Raw genomic sequence first — 16,358 nt, 5'->3', positions numbered from 1 at the left:
ATTTAGTTACGCAAAGAGCTTTAGCTGCCTCTACAATTGAATAGATATATTTTATCATTTTATATCAACCAAACAATTTTAAAAATCTTACTGGAATCTGATTGCGCCAGATGGAAAAAGGCCGATTCATCACATCAGTGTTCTTGCAGATGAAGGTGTTTCGCACAGGAGGTCTGCAAATGCGCATATTCGCCCATACGCGGACCCGCAAAATCGGAAACGGGGCCAAATCCGGCCTGACCGATTGGGTCTGAGTCAGTCCCTTAGTTACTGCATACTCTCAGCTTTGCGTTCTATGGGCCCCTACAAGGAACCGCGGGCAGCCATAGGGAGTATATAAGAAGCTGACACCAGGTTACAGAACATACCAGGGACACCGAACAAATAGTAATGAGGACTCTTACCCAGGGCGTATATCTCAGCATATCGGGGTTGGCATCCGATGCCAGGAACGCAGCAGTAGAGCGCGTCATACTGGAATTTCCCCCGTGGCTTTGTGGCGATGACATCCGTAAGCGTGACTTTGCCAATATAATCGCTGATTGCTCTGTACTGCTGTGAGGGGATTTCCTCGACCATATTGAGACCCCATGTTATATCCTTGGAAGGAACCTTCCTGTTGTTGTTGCAGTACATACAGTAGACGGAGATGTTGGAGCCGCTCCCAGCCAGAACCTTCTGCGGGAAATAAAAACCACCTGCAGAGAGGACGCAGAACAATCGTACGGATCAGGGCGGAGAAGTCACCGGATGCAATTCTGCCAAATAATACAAATGATCTCTATGGTGTAATTTCGTTTGTAGGGTACAGCGTTCTCTTCAAGGTAGTCTGCCTATTGCAAGTGGCCGTAAGCTGTTGCTGAACTACACGGCCTAGCAAGCCACTTAACTACTAAGTCGCAGCATGTGTTGCCAGTTCAACACGTGGTACTGCAAGGCCTAGGCTGTGTTTGCGGCCCACAAAGGCCCAAACAATCTCTGGTTTCTCCCTTTTAAAGCTTGTTCTCCATACACACTGCCTGATCCATTGTGACTGACATGTACCTGCCCAGTTGAGCTGTCAAATTATCTATGGTTCCTGGTGCGGGTGTACAGGTGTACGGCAGAACGTCCGGTATATACTTAGATATATTGGGCGTTATGTCTGTTACCGACACCGTTCACAGACATATCATTGGAGCTGATATATCGGCCAGTGTATACCCACAGCATAACTCTTTCTGCACCTGTTACATCTGCAGCCCCTTCCCATTCCCCCCTGCAGTGCAGCATGGCCATTAGAAGGTGCAAAAGCAAACATCTTCAATGGAAAAGCTATGCTGCACTGCAGGTGGGGCAGATGCAACATGTGCAGAGATAGTTACATTTGGGTGAGTCATATTGTTTCTGTGCAGAGTAAATACTGGCTGCTTTATTCTTATACTAAAATTAAAATTTCAGTTTGAACACCCCCCTGCACCAAAATGTAACTCTCTCTGCACATATTACATCTGCCCCACCTGCAGTGGATCATGGTTTTGTCCATTAAAGAAGGAGTTTGCTTTTGTAAACCAAACTGAATTAGGCTCAAGGTGTACAAGGTGCTCTGTTTAAAAATTCTGAATCAGCCCAAAAGTGACTAATACCAAGTTGCGGGCAAGCCCAAATCGTATATTGTGATTTCTAGCGCCCCTCAAGTAAAGTAAATGATATGCTCACAATGACATATGAACAGTCTAGTAATAACACAAAGCCAGCATAAAACGGAAATATAGGCCCTTATTCTGATCGATGCGGATATTCCCGCTTGCGTACGGGCCGCCGATGTTTATCTTCTGCGCATGTGCAGAGGTCACTCTGCGCATGTGCAGGCGATTTCGCCGCAAGGATTCTCTATACGCCGCACAGGGGGCGTAGAGGGGCGTGAGGGGCTACTTATCCTCATTACCCTATGCATACGCCCCGCGTTTCATGGGCGTTCCCATGCAAACGCGGGGCGTATGCATGGTAATGAGGCCGTGACGCGTGGGTACGGGGCGGGCATCTGACATCGCCGGATGTCAGCTGCCCGCCCCCATACAAGATTTCACACGGACAAGTGTCCGTGTGGTCTTGTGTTGCGGGACCTGGTGGAGCGTGCGGCCCTGCATTCGATGTTCGGCGACCATCGAATGCAGGGGCTGCTCCCACCATGGAGGAGGCGTATCCCCGTCCAATTTCATGCGGATCGCCACATATCCGCGTACGGACGGCAGGTGGCGATCCGTATGGAAGGCGGGGATTCGCCTGCACGGTCGTGGCCGCATATTCTGATCGGGCCGCACCGATCAGAATAAGGGCCATAGAGAGGAACGGGGAAAATAAATAGTAAATTCAATGGTTTTTCAACAAACCTTGCAATTTAAGGACTGTGGGAACACTCCAGTCACTCCAAACCCCCGGTGTGGGAAGCCTTCTGCAACGCACCTCAAACACCAGTGGGGAACATGACGCGCTGACATTGAGGGTGACATACGGCTCCTCCGCCATCAGGTAAAACTGGCAAGAGATATACTGTTAGCATCTACAACAACAGTGACGGACACCCGTACATTTTCCTGTCTGCGCCCTCGCAATGCCGCATCGCTGTCCCCTGCTGCTGAGCACACTGTGATTTTTTTTTGTGCATTTTGCGTATGTGCACTGCTGGCCTTATTTAATTAAGCCATGTGACATGTAATATTATCTTTATTACATTTGTTCTGGCTATGTACTAATGTAATATAGCAGTTACTGTGGTTGGGCGATACCCCATCCCTGTGCGTTACATCCTAGACACATGACGAGACTTCAGGGCTGAACATGTACAGCGTAGAGGAGAGGTGACGTCATACTTACACACCCTCCTAGAGTGGCCGGGAGGGTCCTGAAAATCGGGTTCCCCTCCCAGCCCCCGAGAAGGGTGGGCAATACTGGCATTCACGACTCTTTGGGGAGGTGGGCGTGGCTAAAATGACTTAAATTGCGTGATTTAGTACCACCCACCATTCCTGACACCAGCTCTCCCCTTCGCTGCTGCATATTCTTATAATTGACAACCAGCTGAAGATGGTGTTGTGCCCCTGTAGTCCATGGGGAGAGACTTCCCAAAATTTGTGCTCGTAAGTTTACATACCCTAGCAGAATTGGTGATTTCTGGCCATTTGTCAGAGAATATGAATGATAACTCACAAACTTTTCTGTCACCCATGGTTAGTTGTTGGGTGAAGCCATTTATTGTCAAACAACTGTGTTTACTCTATAAAAACAGAAACTACCCAAATGACCCTGATCAAAAGTTTACAAACCCCAGTTCCTAATACCGTGTATTGCCCCCTTTTCACATCAATGACAGCTTGAAGTCTTTTGTGGTATTTGTGGATGAGGCTCTTTATTTCTCAGATGGTTAAGCTGCCCATTCTTCTTCGCAAAAAGCCTCCAGTTCTTGGTCTTGCATGAACTGCACATTTGAGATCTCCCCAGAGTGGCTCAATGATATTGAGGTCAGGAGACTGAGATGTCCACTCCAGAACCTTCACTTTGTTCTGCTGTAGCCAATGACAGGTCGACTTGGATTTTGGATCATTGTCATGTTGGAACGTCCAAGTACGTCCCATGCGCAGCTTCCGGGCTGATGAGGGCAAATTTACCTCCAGTATTTTCTGATAACATGCTGCATTCATCTTGCCATCAATTTTGACCAGGTTTCCAGTGCCTTTGTAGCTCACACATCCCCAAAACCTCAGCGATCCACCTCTGTGTTTCACAGTAGGAATGGTGTACCTTTCATCATAGGCCTTGTTGACTCCTCCCCAAACGCAATGTTTATGGTTGTGGCCAAAATGTTAAATTTTGGTCTCATCACTCCAAATGACTTTGTTCCAGAAGTTTTGAGGCTTGTCTCTGTGCTGTATGCGGGATGCTTTGTGGCATTTGCGTAGTAATGGCTTTCTTCTGGCGACTCGACCATGCAGCCATTTTTCTTCAAATTCCTCCTTATTGTGCATCTTGAAACAACCACACCACTTTTTTTTAGAGAGTCCTGTATTTCAGCTGAAGTTATTGGTGGATTTTTCTTTGCATCCCAAACAATTTTCCTGGCAGTTGTGGCTGAAATTTTTGTTGGTCGACCTGACCGTGATTTGGTTTCTACAGAATCCCTCATTCTCCACTTCTTAATTAGAGTTGGAACACTGCTGATTGGCATTCTCAATTGCTTGGATATCTTTTTATATCCCTTTCCTGTTTTATACAGTTCAATTACCTTTTCCTGCAGATCCTTTGACAATTCTTTTGCTTTCCCCATGACTCAGAATCCAGACACGTCAGTGCAGCACTGGATGAAAGATGCAAGGGTCTTTCAGGAGACCAGAAACTTATTGACCTTTTATACCCACACACTGATTACAAGCAAACAGATCACTGATGAGGATGGTTACCTTTAGTAGCCATTCAAACCCGTTTGTGTCAACTTGTGTGCATGATATCAGGCCAAAATCTCCAGGGTTTGTAAACTTTTGATCAGGGTCATTTGGGTAGTTTCTGTTGTCATTACCACATAGGCCCTTATTCTAGTTGACTCGGACGGATGGGTATTTCGGACGGCCACCGAGTGTTCTTAGCCCTGCCTACCGTACGGATCGCTCACACTGTCAGAATGCGGTAAGACACCGAGCGAACGGACCGCGAGTGGATGTTTCATGTGCACAACTCCCCCATCTGTGGGAACCTCCCCCATCCTCCGATGGTCGCCGTCCATCGAATGATGGACCGAGTGGTCAGACAGCACCGAGTGCTCCAAACCACTCGGACATTTCTGTATGATAGCAGGGATATGGGCGGGCAGATAGCATCCGGCTATGTCAGCTGTCCGCCCCCCCACACGCACGTCACGGCCGGATTACTGTACGAACGCCCAGCGTTTTCATGGGAACGCCCATGAAACACGGGGCGTACAAATATGGTAACGAGCCCAAACAGCCCTTCATACCCCTCTCCACCCCCTGCTCGAATTGTTCCGACCGATCGTTTTCTGTACGGAATTCACGCAGTATTCAGATTGCAGAAACGCCTCTGCATATGCGCAAACACAATACATCGGCCGTCTGACCGAACACGCAGCCGTCCGACTCAATCAGAATAAGGGCCATAGTGCAATGAGATTTTGGATGCTAACATCATGACCAAATTGCACTACAAAATGTGACTATTGATAAATAGGGCCCTGAACGTCCTTTCACCCTGTGCTGTCTGTTGTACATTGCGTGACATTTATAGTTCGCTAGTAACAGTTTATTTTGCTCTCAAATTTACATTTTAATGAGTCTCTTGATCATTAGAACTTTATACAACACATGCAATAACCTTTTTAAACTCTCTTTATCATTAGAGGCCAGAGCTGTAATAACGAGTTTGCTGATTAGTCATCGCCTTTAGTAACATCCTCAATTACATTCTGCAATAATATCTTAATTGAACAACACTGGAGCGTGAAATAGTTTTTTTCTTATTTTTTTTTTAATTACCTGCGAGTTTTCCTCAGTTGCGTTGGAATAATATTTGACTTGATACTGAAGCCTGTGGGTTCCCGGCACAGGCCCAGACCACAGGACCTTTAATTTCCCTTCTTCCGTTATCTCTATCCGCAGATCGCTGGGAGAGTCGGGTCGTACTGTGGGCGACAAGAACGCGGTAGATGAAGAGCAGTGATACTGATCTGTGTGGTCCCCCCGGGGCACCTACTGTACGTCACACGTGTAATTACAGTGCTCCGTACGGATAAATGAGAGGGTCATTGATCGGTCCTGGGGCGAGAGAGATGTTATGGATACATTCCTCTCAGTGATAACTCATTAGCTGAAATCCATTTCTTATGCCAGAGTAATGTTTGACCAACAGGCTGGACAATGTAAAGCGATTAGCACTAATGGGAATATCCATCAATGTGGCTGTGTGAGCTGATTGTGAACACAACATATTGAGGGCAAACGTGCAATTACAGGGAATTTACGTTGAGGCTAAAGGTCTCGGGCCTAGTTTGCCACTTGTGTAAGTGCTCAATATTTTCTCAACACTAGTAACGCACAGGAATATACAGTTGTAGCGACTCTCGGACAGATTCCCTGAGCTGGCGGACACTGGGCCTTATTCAGATCTGATCGAAGTACAAATTTGTTCTCAAAATGGGCAAAACCATGTGCACTGCAGGTGGGGCAGATGTAACATCTGCAGAGAGAGTTAAATTTGGGTGTGGTGTGTTGAAACTGAAATCTAAATTGCAGTGTATAAACAGTTCAGCCAGTATTTACCCTGCACTGAAACAAAATAACTCACACAAATCTAACTCTCTCTCTATATATGTTACATCTGCCCCACCTGCAGTGCACATGTTTTTTTTCCCATTTTGAGAAAAGAATTTGTACTGTGATCAGATCGGAATGAGGGCCACTGGCGGAGAAGTGCTGCATCTGACGGAAGGGTGCGCGTCCCCTTCACATGGTGGCGGGGAGCGAAATCCCTGCTTGTCTCCACTCCAGGGAGACAGGCAGGGTTGGGGGGGGGGGGGGGGTGCGGGCAGCTACGGGGGAGTGGCCTGGAGGTGGCAAGGAGGCGGTGGCGGGCTCCATCAGAATTGGGCGTGCGCGCCCCCTTCTGGCGGATGGCAAGCAGCGGCGATTGACAATAAAATGAGAGCTGAGCCATCTGTATGTGAAAATATGCTGAAGTGACCTTATAGTGGAAGGGAAAGAGCTATAAGTGTTAAGGTCCATAAACACACTGGGCGATTTGCTGGGGGAAAATCGCTGAGCTGAAAAATGCTCGCTGCATACACACTGAGCGTTTTTCGCCGATTTTAGCAATTATCCCTGGGGGTGGACGACTTTCCATAGCAGGGCGCTATGTTAAGCCGTCCAACCGCAACACTCCTCTGCTGGTAATACCAGCAGATAAGCGGCTTGCCGAGCGATGATGTGGGAGTGCTCAGCGCTGCCCGGTACACACTGGGCGGCTTTGGAGCTGAAAGCTGCTCAAAACACAAAACTGAGCTGCTTTCAGCTCAAAGTTGCCTAGTGTGTATGGGCCTTTAGCCCCACTGATTTGACAGCATAAGCATGATGGTACTGAAATATATTAAAGGACTTTGGATTGTTTTTTTTCTTCTCAAAAACGGCTCAAAACCATTTTAATTTACATTGACACACTTCTAATGGTAAAATGTGATCCGGCCAAATTTACTAAAATGATATAATATATTGTATTTATAAAATACTGAAGACAGCCCTGTGATAATAACGCCATCCTGAGATAGCATTATTGACCATCTCCCTCCGGTTTCTGGCTGTGTTCTACACTGACATGTACAGCAGAGTACGGAGCTGTGTGTTTTCATATTCATATCCTTAATCCAAGCTTCTTTAAACTACATTGATTCCCTGCCTTTAAGTCACCTGAAATAGTGACTCCTAGTTCTCTTGCTAAATGCCCCATTGCTGGTTACACCTGCACCAAAGCGGAATTCCTGTACCATTCCGCCTCCGAGAGGCTTTCAGACTTTTCCTTATCACTATAAGGCAGCAAAACTCACGGGATCTTCGTTATTCGCCCCAATTAGTGGAGACGCGCATATTTCCCACTCCCCCAATTCTATGAGATATATTAGAATGAGCCTGTTGATATTATAAGCACAGGCTACAGCAGCAGACCGCGGCATACACAATGAGCGGTACTGCTTTCCTGTGGACGCAGCGTCTATGTGTTGAATTATACATCTCGCTGAGCGCACATGAGTATGTTTGTAGCCCCTGTGTAGCATCAAAGCCATAACTTAGCATCAGATAATAAGGACACCTGCTGAGGTTATTTGCTGTTACTCTGTGAACAGACCGCGGCCTCCATACATGCTGTGTGTTACAGCCTTACTAACAGAATACTGATAGCCGATTCCTATGCCAGCGCACGACTCCTGCTCACATTGTGATGCTAGGGCAAGGATGCAGGAATGCTGCGGGCTTATGGGTTTTGTAAACCGTGGAAGTGTCCGGCAGGTACAACCACATCAATACCGCCTGTGCATATAAACAATTAGTAAGTAACAAGACATTGGTTCCCCCGGCACACTGAATAGTTTTAGCAACCAATCTTGAACACTACATGATAATAGAATTCAGAGATATTGGTTACATATACCTGCGCAGGTATATGTAACCAATATCTCTGAATTCTATTATCATGTAGTGTTCAAGATTGGTTGCTAAAACTATTCAGTGTGCCGGGGGAACCAATGTCTTGTTGCTTACTAAGTATTAACCCCTCCCTTGCATGCACCTGAAAAGTTTTACTGAACTAATTTGAGCATCTACCACTATCTGTATGTATGTTGTGAGAGGCAGAGAGGAGCCTGTATTAGGCGGAGATGCAGGTCCTGATATGCCACATGGAGTAGTCCGGGGTTGCTCCAAGGTAGGTAGCTCTTAGTTTGAATATATCAAGTAAAGAGCCATTATCATGTGGCTCCTTGCTGACTAATTGTAGACCCAATTTAGGGTAACAGTGGTGTGAGGTGTGGTGCCCCTGGACTGGTTGGGCTGGGTGGCTTTAGTGCGGCATGCCCTTACATTCTATTAACACTTTTCCCTCACTAACACTCTCTATCTCTTATTTTAATTACATTTCATTTATCTCTCTCCTTATGTATAGCTTCGGCTTCCTATCACTAATTATTAACACTTAGTATCTCACTTGCATGCTGCACTGGGCCTCCTAGCTTATGATAGTTTTTGGGGTGCCACACCCTGCACCTAGATATAGCGCTAGGGACCCCCAATATACAGAGAAGCCTTGACGTGGCTTGGGGGCATGTCATACACCTGCGCAGGTATATGTAACCAATATCTCTGAATTCTATTATCATGTAGTGTTCAAGATTGGTTGCTAAAACTATTCAGTGTGCCGGGGGAACCAATGTCTTGTTACTTACTTAAGTATTAACCCCTCCCTTGCAGGCACCTGAAGAGTTTTACTGAACTAATTTGAGCATCTACCACTATCTGTATGTATGTTGTGAGAGGCAGAGAGGAGCCTGTATTAGGCGGAGATGCAGGTCCTGATATGCCACATGGAGTAGTCTGGGGTTGCTCCAAGGTAGGTAGCTCTTAGTTCAGATATACCAAGTAAGGAGTCATTATCATGTGGCTCCTTGCTGACTAATTGTAGACCCAATTTAGGGTAACAGTGGTGTGGGGTGCGGTGCCCCTGGACTGGTTGGGCTGGGTGGCTTTAGTGCGGCATGCCCTTACATTCTAGTTCAAGATTGGTTGCTAAAACTATTCAGTGTGCCGGGGGAACCAATGTCTTGTTACTTACTAAGTATTAATCCCTCCCTTGCATGCACCTGAAAAGTTTTACTGAACTAATTTGAGCATCTACCACTATCTGTATGCATATAAACAATTATCCTGGGCAAACATTAGGCATTTATTTGAAGTTAATACATATTAAAGGCTGCACATTTCTGAGCTGAATAATGTATATGAACCTAACAAACCAGGCAGTGTATGACTGACAGCCTCACCGCCTTCTTTTTTTGGGGGGGAAAGAAGAAGGGTGGGGTGGGGGGGGGGTTCCATAGGTAAATAGCATACAAAAGGAAATAAAGAAATATGGGGGAGGGGGCTACAACACAATCAATGAAACATGGTGGGAGATTTATAACACAGAGATATTTGGTATTTTGTAGCATGCGGGATCTGCCGCAGGAATCGCTGCTTGGGTCGAGGTATGTCAGCGATGGATCTAGGGAGCAAAGAATCTGATTGGCTGTTTGGGATATGATAAAAAAGTGTGGGTGGGGAACGTCATTCCAGCTAGTAGAAATTCTTGGTTAAGAATATGGGACATACAGTAGGGCCTGATTCAGTATGAGTTGTAGTTTGTAAGTAATCGCACAACTACAACGCCATGGAGCATATTCTGAGTAGGGGATACATTAGTGGGGCATATTCTGAGTAGGGGATACATTAGTGGGGCATATTCTGAGTAGGGGATACATTGGTGGGGCATATTCTGAGTAGGGGATACATTAGTGGGGCATATTCTGAGTAGGGGATACATTAGTGGGGCATATTCTGAGTAGGGGATACATTAGTGGGGCATATTCTAAATAGGGGATACATTAGTGGGGCATATTCTGAGTAGGGGATACATTAGTGGGGCATATTCTGAGTAGGGGATACATTAGTGGGGCATATTCTGAGTAGGGGATACATTAGTGGCACATATTCTAAATAGGGGATACATTAGTGGGGCATATTCTGAGTAGGGGATACATTAGTGGCACATATTCTAAATAGGGGATACATTAGTGGGGCATACATTAGTGAGGCATATTCTGAGTCGGGGATATATTTCTGAGTAGGGGATACATTAGTGGGGCATATTCTGAGTAGGGGCTACATTAGTGGGGCATATTCAGAGTAGGGAATACATTGGTTGGGCATATTCTGAGTAGGGGATACATTAGTGGAGCATATTCTGAGTAGGGGACACAGTGGGGCATATTCTGAGTAGGGGACACATTAGTGGGGCATATTCTGAGTAGGGGACACATTAGTGGCACATATTCTAAATAGGGGATACATTAGTGGGGCATATTCTGAGTCGGGGATATATTTCTGAGTAGGGGATAAATTAGTGGGGCATATTCTGAGTCGGGGATATATTTCTGAGTAGGGGATACATTAGCGGAGCAGTGTCACTTACTGATTGCAGCTGCGCTGATACACAATGGAGGGGACAGTAGTGCTGGGACAGGATCATGAATTTCCAGCCACAAGATATAGGAGTCGCTGTAGGTGACAGATGGGATGGAACACTCGCACAGTCTGTACCCCCGGCATCTGCAATCCGGCGCCGTCCTCTGCTCGTAGCTGTCATTCCTAGATAAAGCACAGGAGAAGTCAGCACGTGCTGCACATACAGATTCCCATCCATCACAAATGATGCAGGATTAGGGTGGCATATAACCTATAAATTCAATTTAATGGAACGTATACAGGAAGCCCAGATCATCCCTACTAGCAAGGGAGACAGCTTTATGAATCTCCCCCTCTCACTCGTCAGCGGGATCACCTCTACAAATAACACATGGTCAATAAGAGGCGTAGGTCATGTGCAAATGACGCTCCACCAAACAGTAACTCTTCAGCAGGTTGTGGATTGCCAGCGGTTGTTGGACTACAAGTCCTAGCATGCCCAACCAGTGACCCTGAACCAAACGTTTATTTAAGTAGCTTTGCCTGCAAAATTATATATTGGGACTTATTCAGACCATCGTAGTGGGCCAAATTTGTCCCCTTCCCCATGTTTGCGACCATGGTTGGTGGCCATCGTATGATTCCTCTCCCCATCAGCCGCTTGTGTTCTTAGACACACCCCCTCGCGTGTTTCCGAGGTGATGTGGGTGGCGGGGGAGGGGGGTTGGCGCCGGGTGTTCGTCGGGGCGGCTTGCTGCACTCTATTATACTCTCCCTCTATGTCCACTTGGATAGTAAAGTATGGAAAAACTCCCCCTATGTGTGTGCATGCTTAGGGTGAGATGTACTAAGCCTTGAAAAATCAGCCCCCAACAGTCATTTTTTTAAAAACTCAGCCTGATACATGACAGTTACGAGCTGATTGGCTGGTCATTTATCACTCTCCATTTTATCCCCTTTCAAGCTTAGTACATCTGCTCCTTAAGCCGTTAAGGTGCTCATGGGCCGTAAACAATATGAAGAATGTGAAGGCCGGATCGGACTTCAGAGGAGCCTAGCACAAAGTTATGGTGCTTTGTGCCCCTTGAGAGCTATGGCGGCGAGACCAGCATGCAAGCAGAGAAGATAAATCAGCAATTTCTCCGCTGTGTTCAGTAGGTTATATAGGAAGACAAGAAAAGTGATTTCTCAGCTAAAAAGCTGCTTGGGATAAATGTATCCCAAATCCTTTAGTAAAGTTTTGAGTTTTGGGATTATTTACTCTGGGAGTTTGCTGCAGAGCCATAGACAGATTAATAAAGGGGGAGGGGGCGCAGGGCATACTGTACCTCAGGCCCCTCTTTGTCAGGGCCTCCCCCAGCTTGAGTGCACTGACATCAATAGCTGTCCCTCTTATGCAGCAGCAGGACCAGATAGTCAGCATTCAAGCACAAGCGTAGGTTTCCTCAGCTGGAGCTGGAATAAGTCATCTTGGGAGATATGCATAAATCTAATATAACCCACCACCCCAGCTTACACCACCTTCCACTGGGACCTCCCTGTCCCTCCATGCGGGAGAAAATGCTCTGTTCCTGGACTTCCCTGGTAATGTATGATTGCCAGCACCTGTGGTGAAACACCTTTACCTAGCTCCCCACAGGTGCTGGCAATCATACATTACCAGGGAAGTCCAGGAACAGAGCATTTTCTCCCGCATGGAGAGGGTCAGGTAGGCAAGTATGGGTCAGAGGTCATGCACCATGTGGAAAAATTAGGGGGCGCAATGAGTGAGTTGTTAAATGACTGCTGAAAAAAAAAACAGGCCTAGTCAAACCTGAAGAAGGTGCAAAAAGACAGAAGCAAATGCATACCACCCAACATGACCCTCTCCAGGAGGGACACAATGCTCTGCTCCTGGACTTCCCTCTTAATCTATGATTGCTATCACCTGTGCTGAACAGATTAATTGAAAAGAAACGTGTTTTAACACAGGTGATGGCAATCATAGATTACGAGGGAAGTTCAGTAATAGAGCATTCTGTCCCTCCTGGAGAGGGTAATGTTGGGAGGTATGGCAAATGAATGCAGCGCCTTGAATGAAATAAAAAATGTTACCAGTTGTATTGACTTTACAATAAAGTTTATATAAAAAAATTGTATTGATAATATATTTTAATAAAGGGTTAAGGGTTTATTAAAATACATAAAACGACTATATCTGAGCATAAAATAATACACAGTTTAAAATAAATGGCAGCACAAATAACACTGTCCGTTCCTATGGATGCCTGGGGAACTCTGGGGCGGACTTTGGGCAGTATATTTACCATCCGCCTTAATGGATAAAGGGTTCCGATTGTCCTGCATACCATAGAATTGAACACCTCATTTAAAGATTATGGAGGGTCTGGTTTTAGGTGGAAGTCCCTTTTATTTGTAATCCAGATGGTAAGGCATGAAGAGGGACCATTAGTTGGCGCCCAATGGTATGGATGAAAAAAGTCCGTCCGTCCAGGCTGGTTCGTAGTGTGTCCAAATAGGAAGTTGGTGCTGCCAATAGTAGCTCCCCTGATGCGTTTCGCTAGAGTATAGCGGTTTCATAAGTAGAGGTCACGCTCCGCAGGCCGCCGATCAGCCACCGCTCCCGGAACCCCACTGTATCGCTGATCGGTGCCACTCAAGGAACCCCGCTGCACTGCTGATCTGCCGCTGATCGTCCGCACCCCTGCTCCCAGAAACCCGCTGAACCGCCGATTGGCCTCTGCTCCGCAACCCAGCTGCACTGCCGATCGCCCCCACCTCCGCTTCCAGGCGCAACGTGTGAATTGTTTTTTTTTATTAGAGTGGCCAAAGCTGGGAATCGCGGGATTGAGCTTTTTCAATCACGAATCCCGGGATAGAAAAAATATCCTGGGATTGGAATCCCTAGTAACTAGTCATCTGTCTCACCCACAGACATCACTGTGGGGGGGGGGGGGCACGAAACTGTCCTTGCCCCTAGAACTGTTGTGCCCCAATATGTCTATACATTCCACAGGTATGTAGGACATATGGATACCAGCTTCGGGGTCAAGGAAATCGTAAATTATAGGGGGTCCTGGAGACCATTACACATTACCCGGGACTCACCGGACAAAGGGCCTGATTCATGCTGCTTATCGAGAGCTGAAACGCCATGCGAGGGGACGTGTTCGCTAATACACCCCCTCGCCTGCCTCCGAGGGGACTGGAGCTGGCATCGTGGCATTGGCCAACCTATGTTCCCATGGGCAAACCCTGTTCCTGCCGCCTTCCATCTCTGTCCCTCCCTCCCCGCACCAAAAGGCCGGGTGAGCGCGTAACTCCCCTAAACCGTTTGTCTGCACATGCGCAAATACACGCTTGCGCAGATACCTAAGTACATTGCCAAATTCGCCCCGTTCCGACTGTTGTTGAATTAGCCTCAAAATCCTATTAGCCTTCAGAGCTGCCCGGTAAATGCCGGACTCAGTGGTTTGCCAAGAGCGGAGAAGGCCGCATGCTTAATAACCGCTACGTCTAACTCAGCACAGTTCCCTCTGCCGCACACATGGGACGTTACACTGCGGATCAGAGTTGGGCTCGTTTTCTTGGAACAGCACATTTGCAGCGAGGACCTTGGCATGCGAATAGTTTACAGCCCAGCGCAGACAGCGGACAGCGCTCTGGATTGAATCTTGCTTAATCCCCCTGCAAAGGAAACACTCTGTTCCCTCTGGCTCGCCTGTGATGTTCCGCGTCCATGTGGCGGACACATTGAAGCAATTGTCCTCATGGCTGAGAACCTTGTACGTACACTAAAGCACAACAAGAACATTTAATATGAACAAGCGAGTCGGTCTCAGGCGCGGACCACCGAGAGATGTACCCGGGGTCTGACGAAAGATTTCTGGACTCGTTTACTGATATTTTGTTTATGCAGAAAACCAATGATCGTCATTCTTCGTCTTCTTCCCTAAGCAGCGTCCTGTCTTCCTCTGCGTTTGGAGGGAATCCTATAAATGCGATACGGTTGCGAGGGCGACACCATGAACGTCGACATACATTAGACGATCGACAATCAAAACGTCGACATGTGTTTTTCACTTTTTTTAGTCCACTCCGTACACTATTATATTCCTCCAAGCCCCAGTAGACGGTAGGGTGTGAAATACAGCCCGTCGGCACAAGTCGGCTCACACAAACGTGAAAAACTCAAGTCCACCTTTTGACTGTCAACCTTCCCATTGTCGACCTAATTCTTGTGTCGACTTTCCAACCTTAGCCAATGTCGACCTGTGTCAACCGAAGCCCTGTCGACGGGTGTGGATCAGTTGGTCACCAGCACGTTTTTAGACAGTCATTTGGTCGACACCATTAGCTCGACATGCATTTAGGTTGACATGTGTCTAGGTCAACATGCAGGAAGGTCGACATGAGTCTAGGTTGACATGGATTAGGTCAACAGGGTCATAAGTTTGACAGGGTCATTAGGTCGACATGAGTTATGTCGACAGTCAAAAGGTCAACATGGGATTTTCACTGTTTTTTGACCCGATTGTCGACACAGACGACATGGACACAGGTTAAAGTGCACAGGGTACCATCACTACGCGCGGCACACTATTTTATTCTCCAATCGCGCTCTAGTGCACAGGTCTTCAAACTGTGGCCCTCCAGATGTTGTGGAACTACATGTCCCAGCATGCCCTGACAGTTTTGGCATGCTCTTATAGGAAAAAATGTGGCAATGCATGTTGGAACATGTAGTTTCACAACATCTGGAGGGCCATATGTTGAAGACCCATGCTCTAGTGGATGGTAAGGCATGAAATACCGCCTGTCGCCACATGGCTCAAAAAACAGTGAAAAACCCCATGTCGACCTTTTGACCGTCAACCTAACCCATGTCGACCTAATGACCATGTTGACCGAATGACCCTGTCGACCTAATCCATGTCAACCTAGACTCATGTTGACCTCCCTGCATGTCCATGTCGACCTAATGACTGTCTAACTTGCTGGTGACCCAATGACCGTATCCCCTGTCGACCTTATCTATGTCAGCGTCCATAGTGTCGATCCTATGACCCATACCTCTATACACTGGGCTTATAACCATGTGACCTTCCTCAGATCAATACTGATCTATTGCACAAACAGAATGAATAGATGCGATGTGATTAGTGAATGGATTTCTCAATTAACCCCCAGTGTTGTTTCTCTCTGACCCATAGAAATAATCCCATTATATAGAATTGCTTCCAAATCCCCAGTGGTCTAGAATTTATGACATCACCGGGGACGCGGAACATGTGTCACAGTCTGCTCCCAAAACAGAGGCAGTCGTCCGCTTGGAGACAGAACATAGGCCCAGTCCTCTCTTCAATGGCCCCTGGCTGTTTCCATATAGTTTATGTGACATCAGCCATCATGTGACGTCAGTCGCCCACCCTTGAGCAGTCATCAACACGTCTGCGTTGGAAGGGGTCGCAGACGTTTTCATTGGCGCACCCACCGCGCAACTGATAACGATATCGTTCGCAGCTTATGCTCTGCATGGCAGCGGACAATTATCCTGATTGTGATCACCGCCATGTTCCAGTCCAGGAAAGTACAGTTTCAATAAATATA

General features: G+C 46.9%; 1 protein-coding gene across 5 annotated transcripts in view; it reads right to left on the bottom strand.

Moving 5' to 3' along the window:
* LEPR (leptin receptor) overlaps window positions 1–16,358 on the bottom strand; it is a 101,403-nt gene that overhangs the window by 26,163 nt on the left and 58,882 nt on the right. For all 5 annotated transcript variants that reach the window (XM_083157699.1, XM_083157701.1, XM_083157700.1 and 2 more), the window contains exons 5-8: window positions 10,756–10,931; window positions 5,523–5,668; window positions 2,373–2,517; window positions 405–698 (exon numbers count right to left, since the gene is read on the bottom strand). In XM_083157699.1, the coding sequence (XP_083013825.1) occupies window positions 405–698; window positions 2,373–2,517; window positions 5,523–5,668; window positions 10,756–10,931 (761 nt within the window). The remainder of the gene's footprint in view (window positions 1–404; window positions 699–2,372; window positions 2,518–5,522; window positions 5,669–10,755; window positions 10,932–16,358) is intronic.

Source organism: Crinia signifera, chromosome 8, assembly GCF_055691185.1.
Source record: "Crinia signifera chromosome 8, ASM5569118v1, whole genome shotgun sequence".
Lineage (NCBI taxonomy): Eukaryota > Metazoa > Chordata > Amphibia > Anura > Myobatrachidae > Crinia > Crinia signifera.
This window is presented reverse-complemented; position numbering and strand designations above follow the sequence as displayed.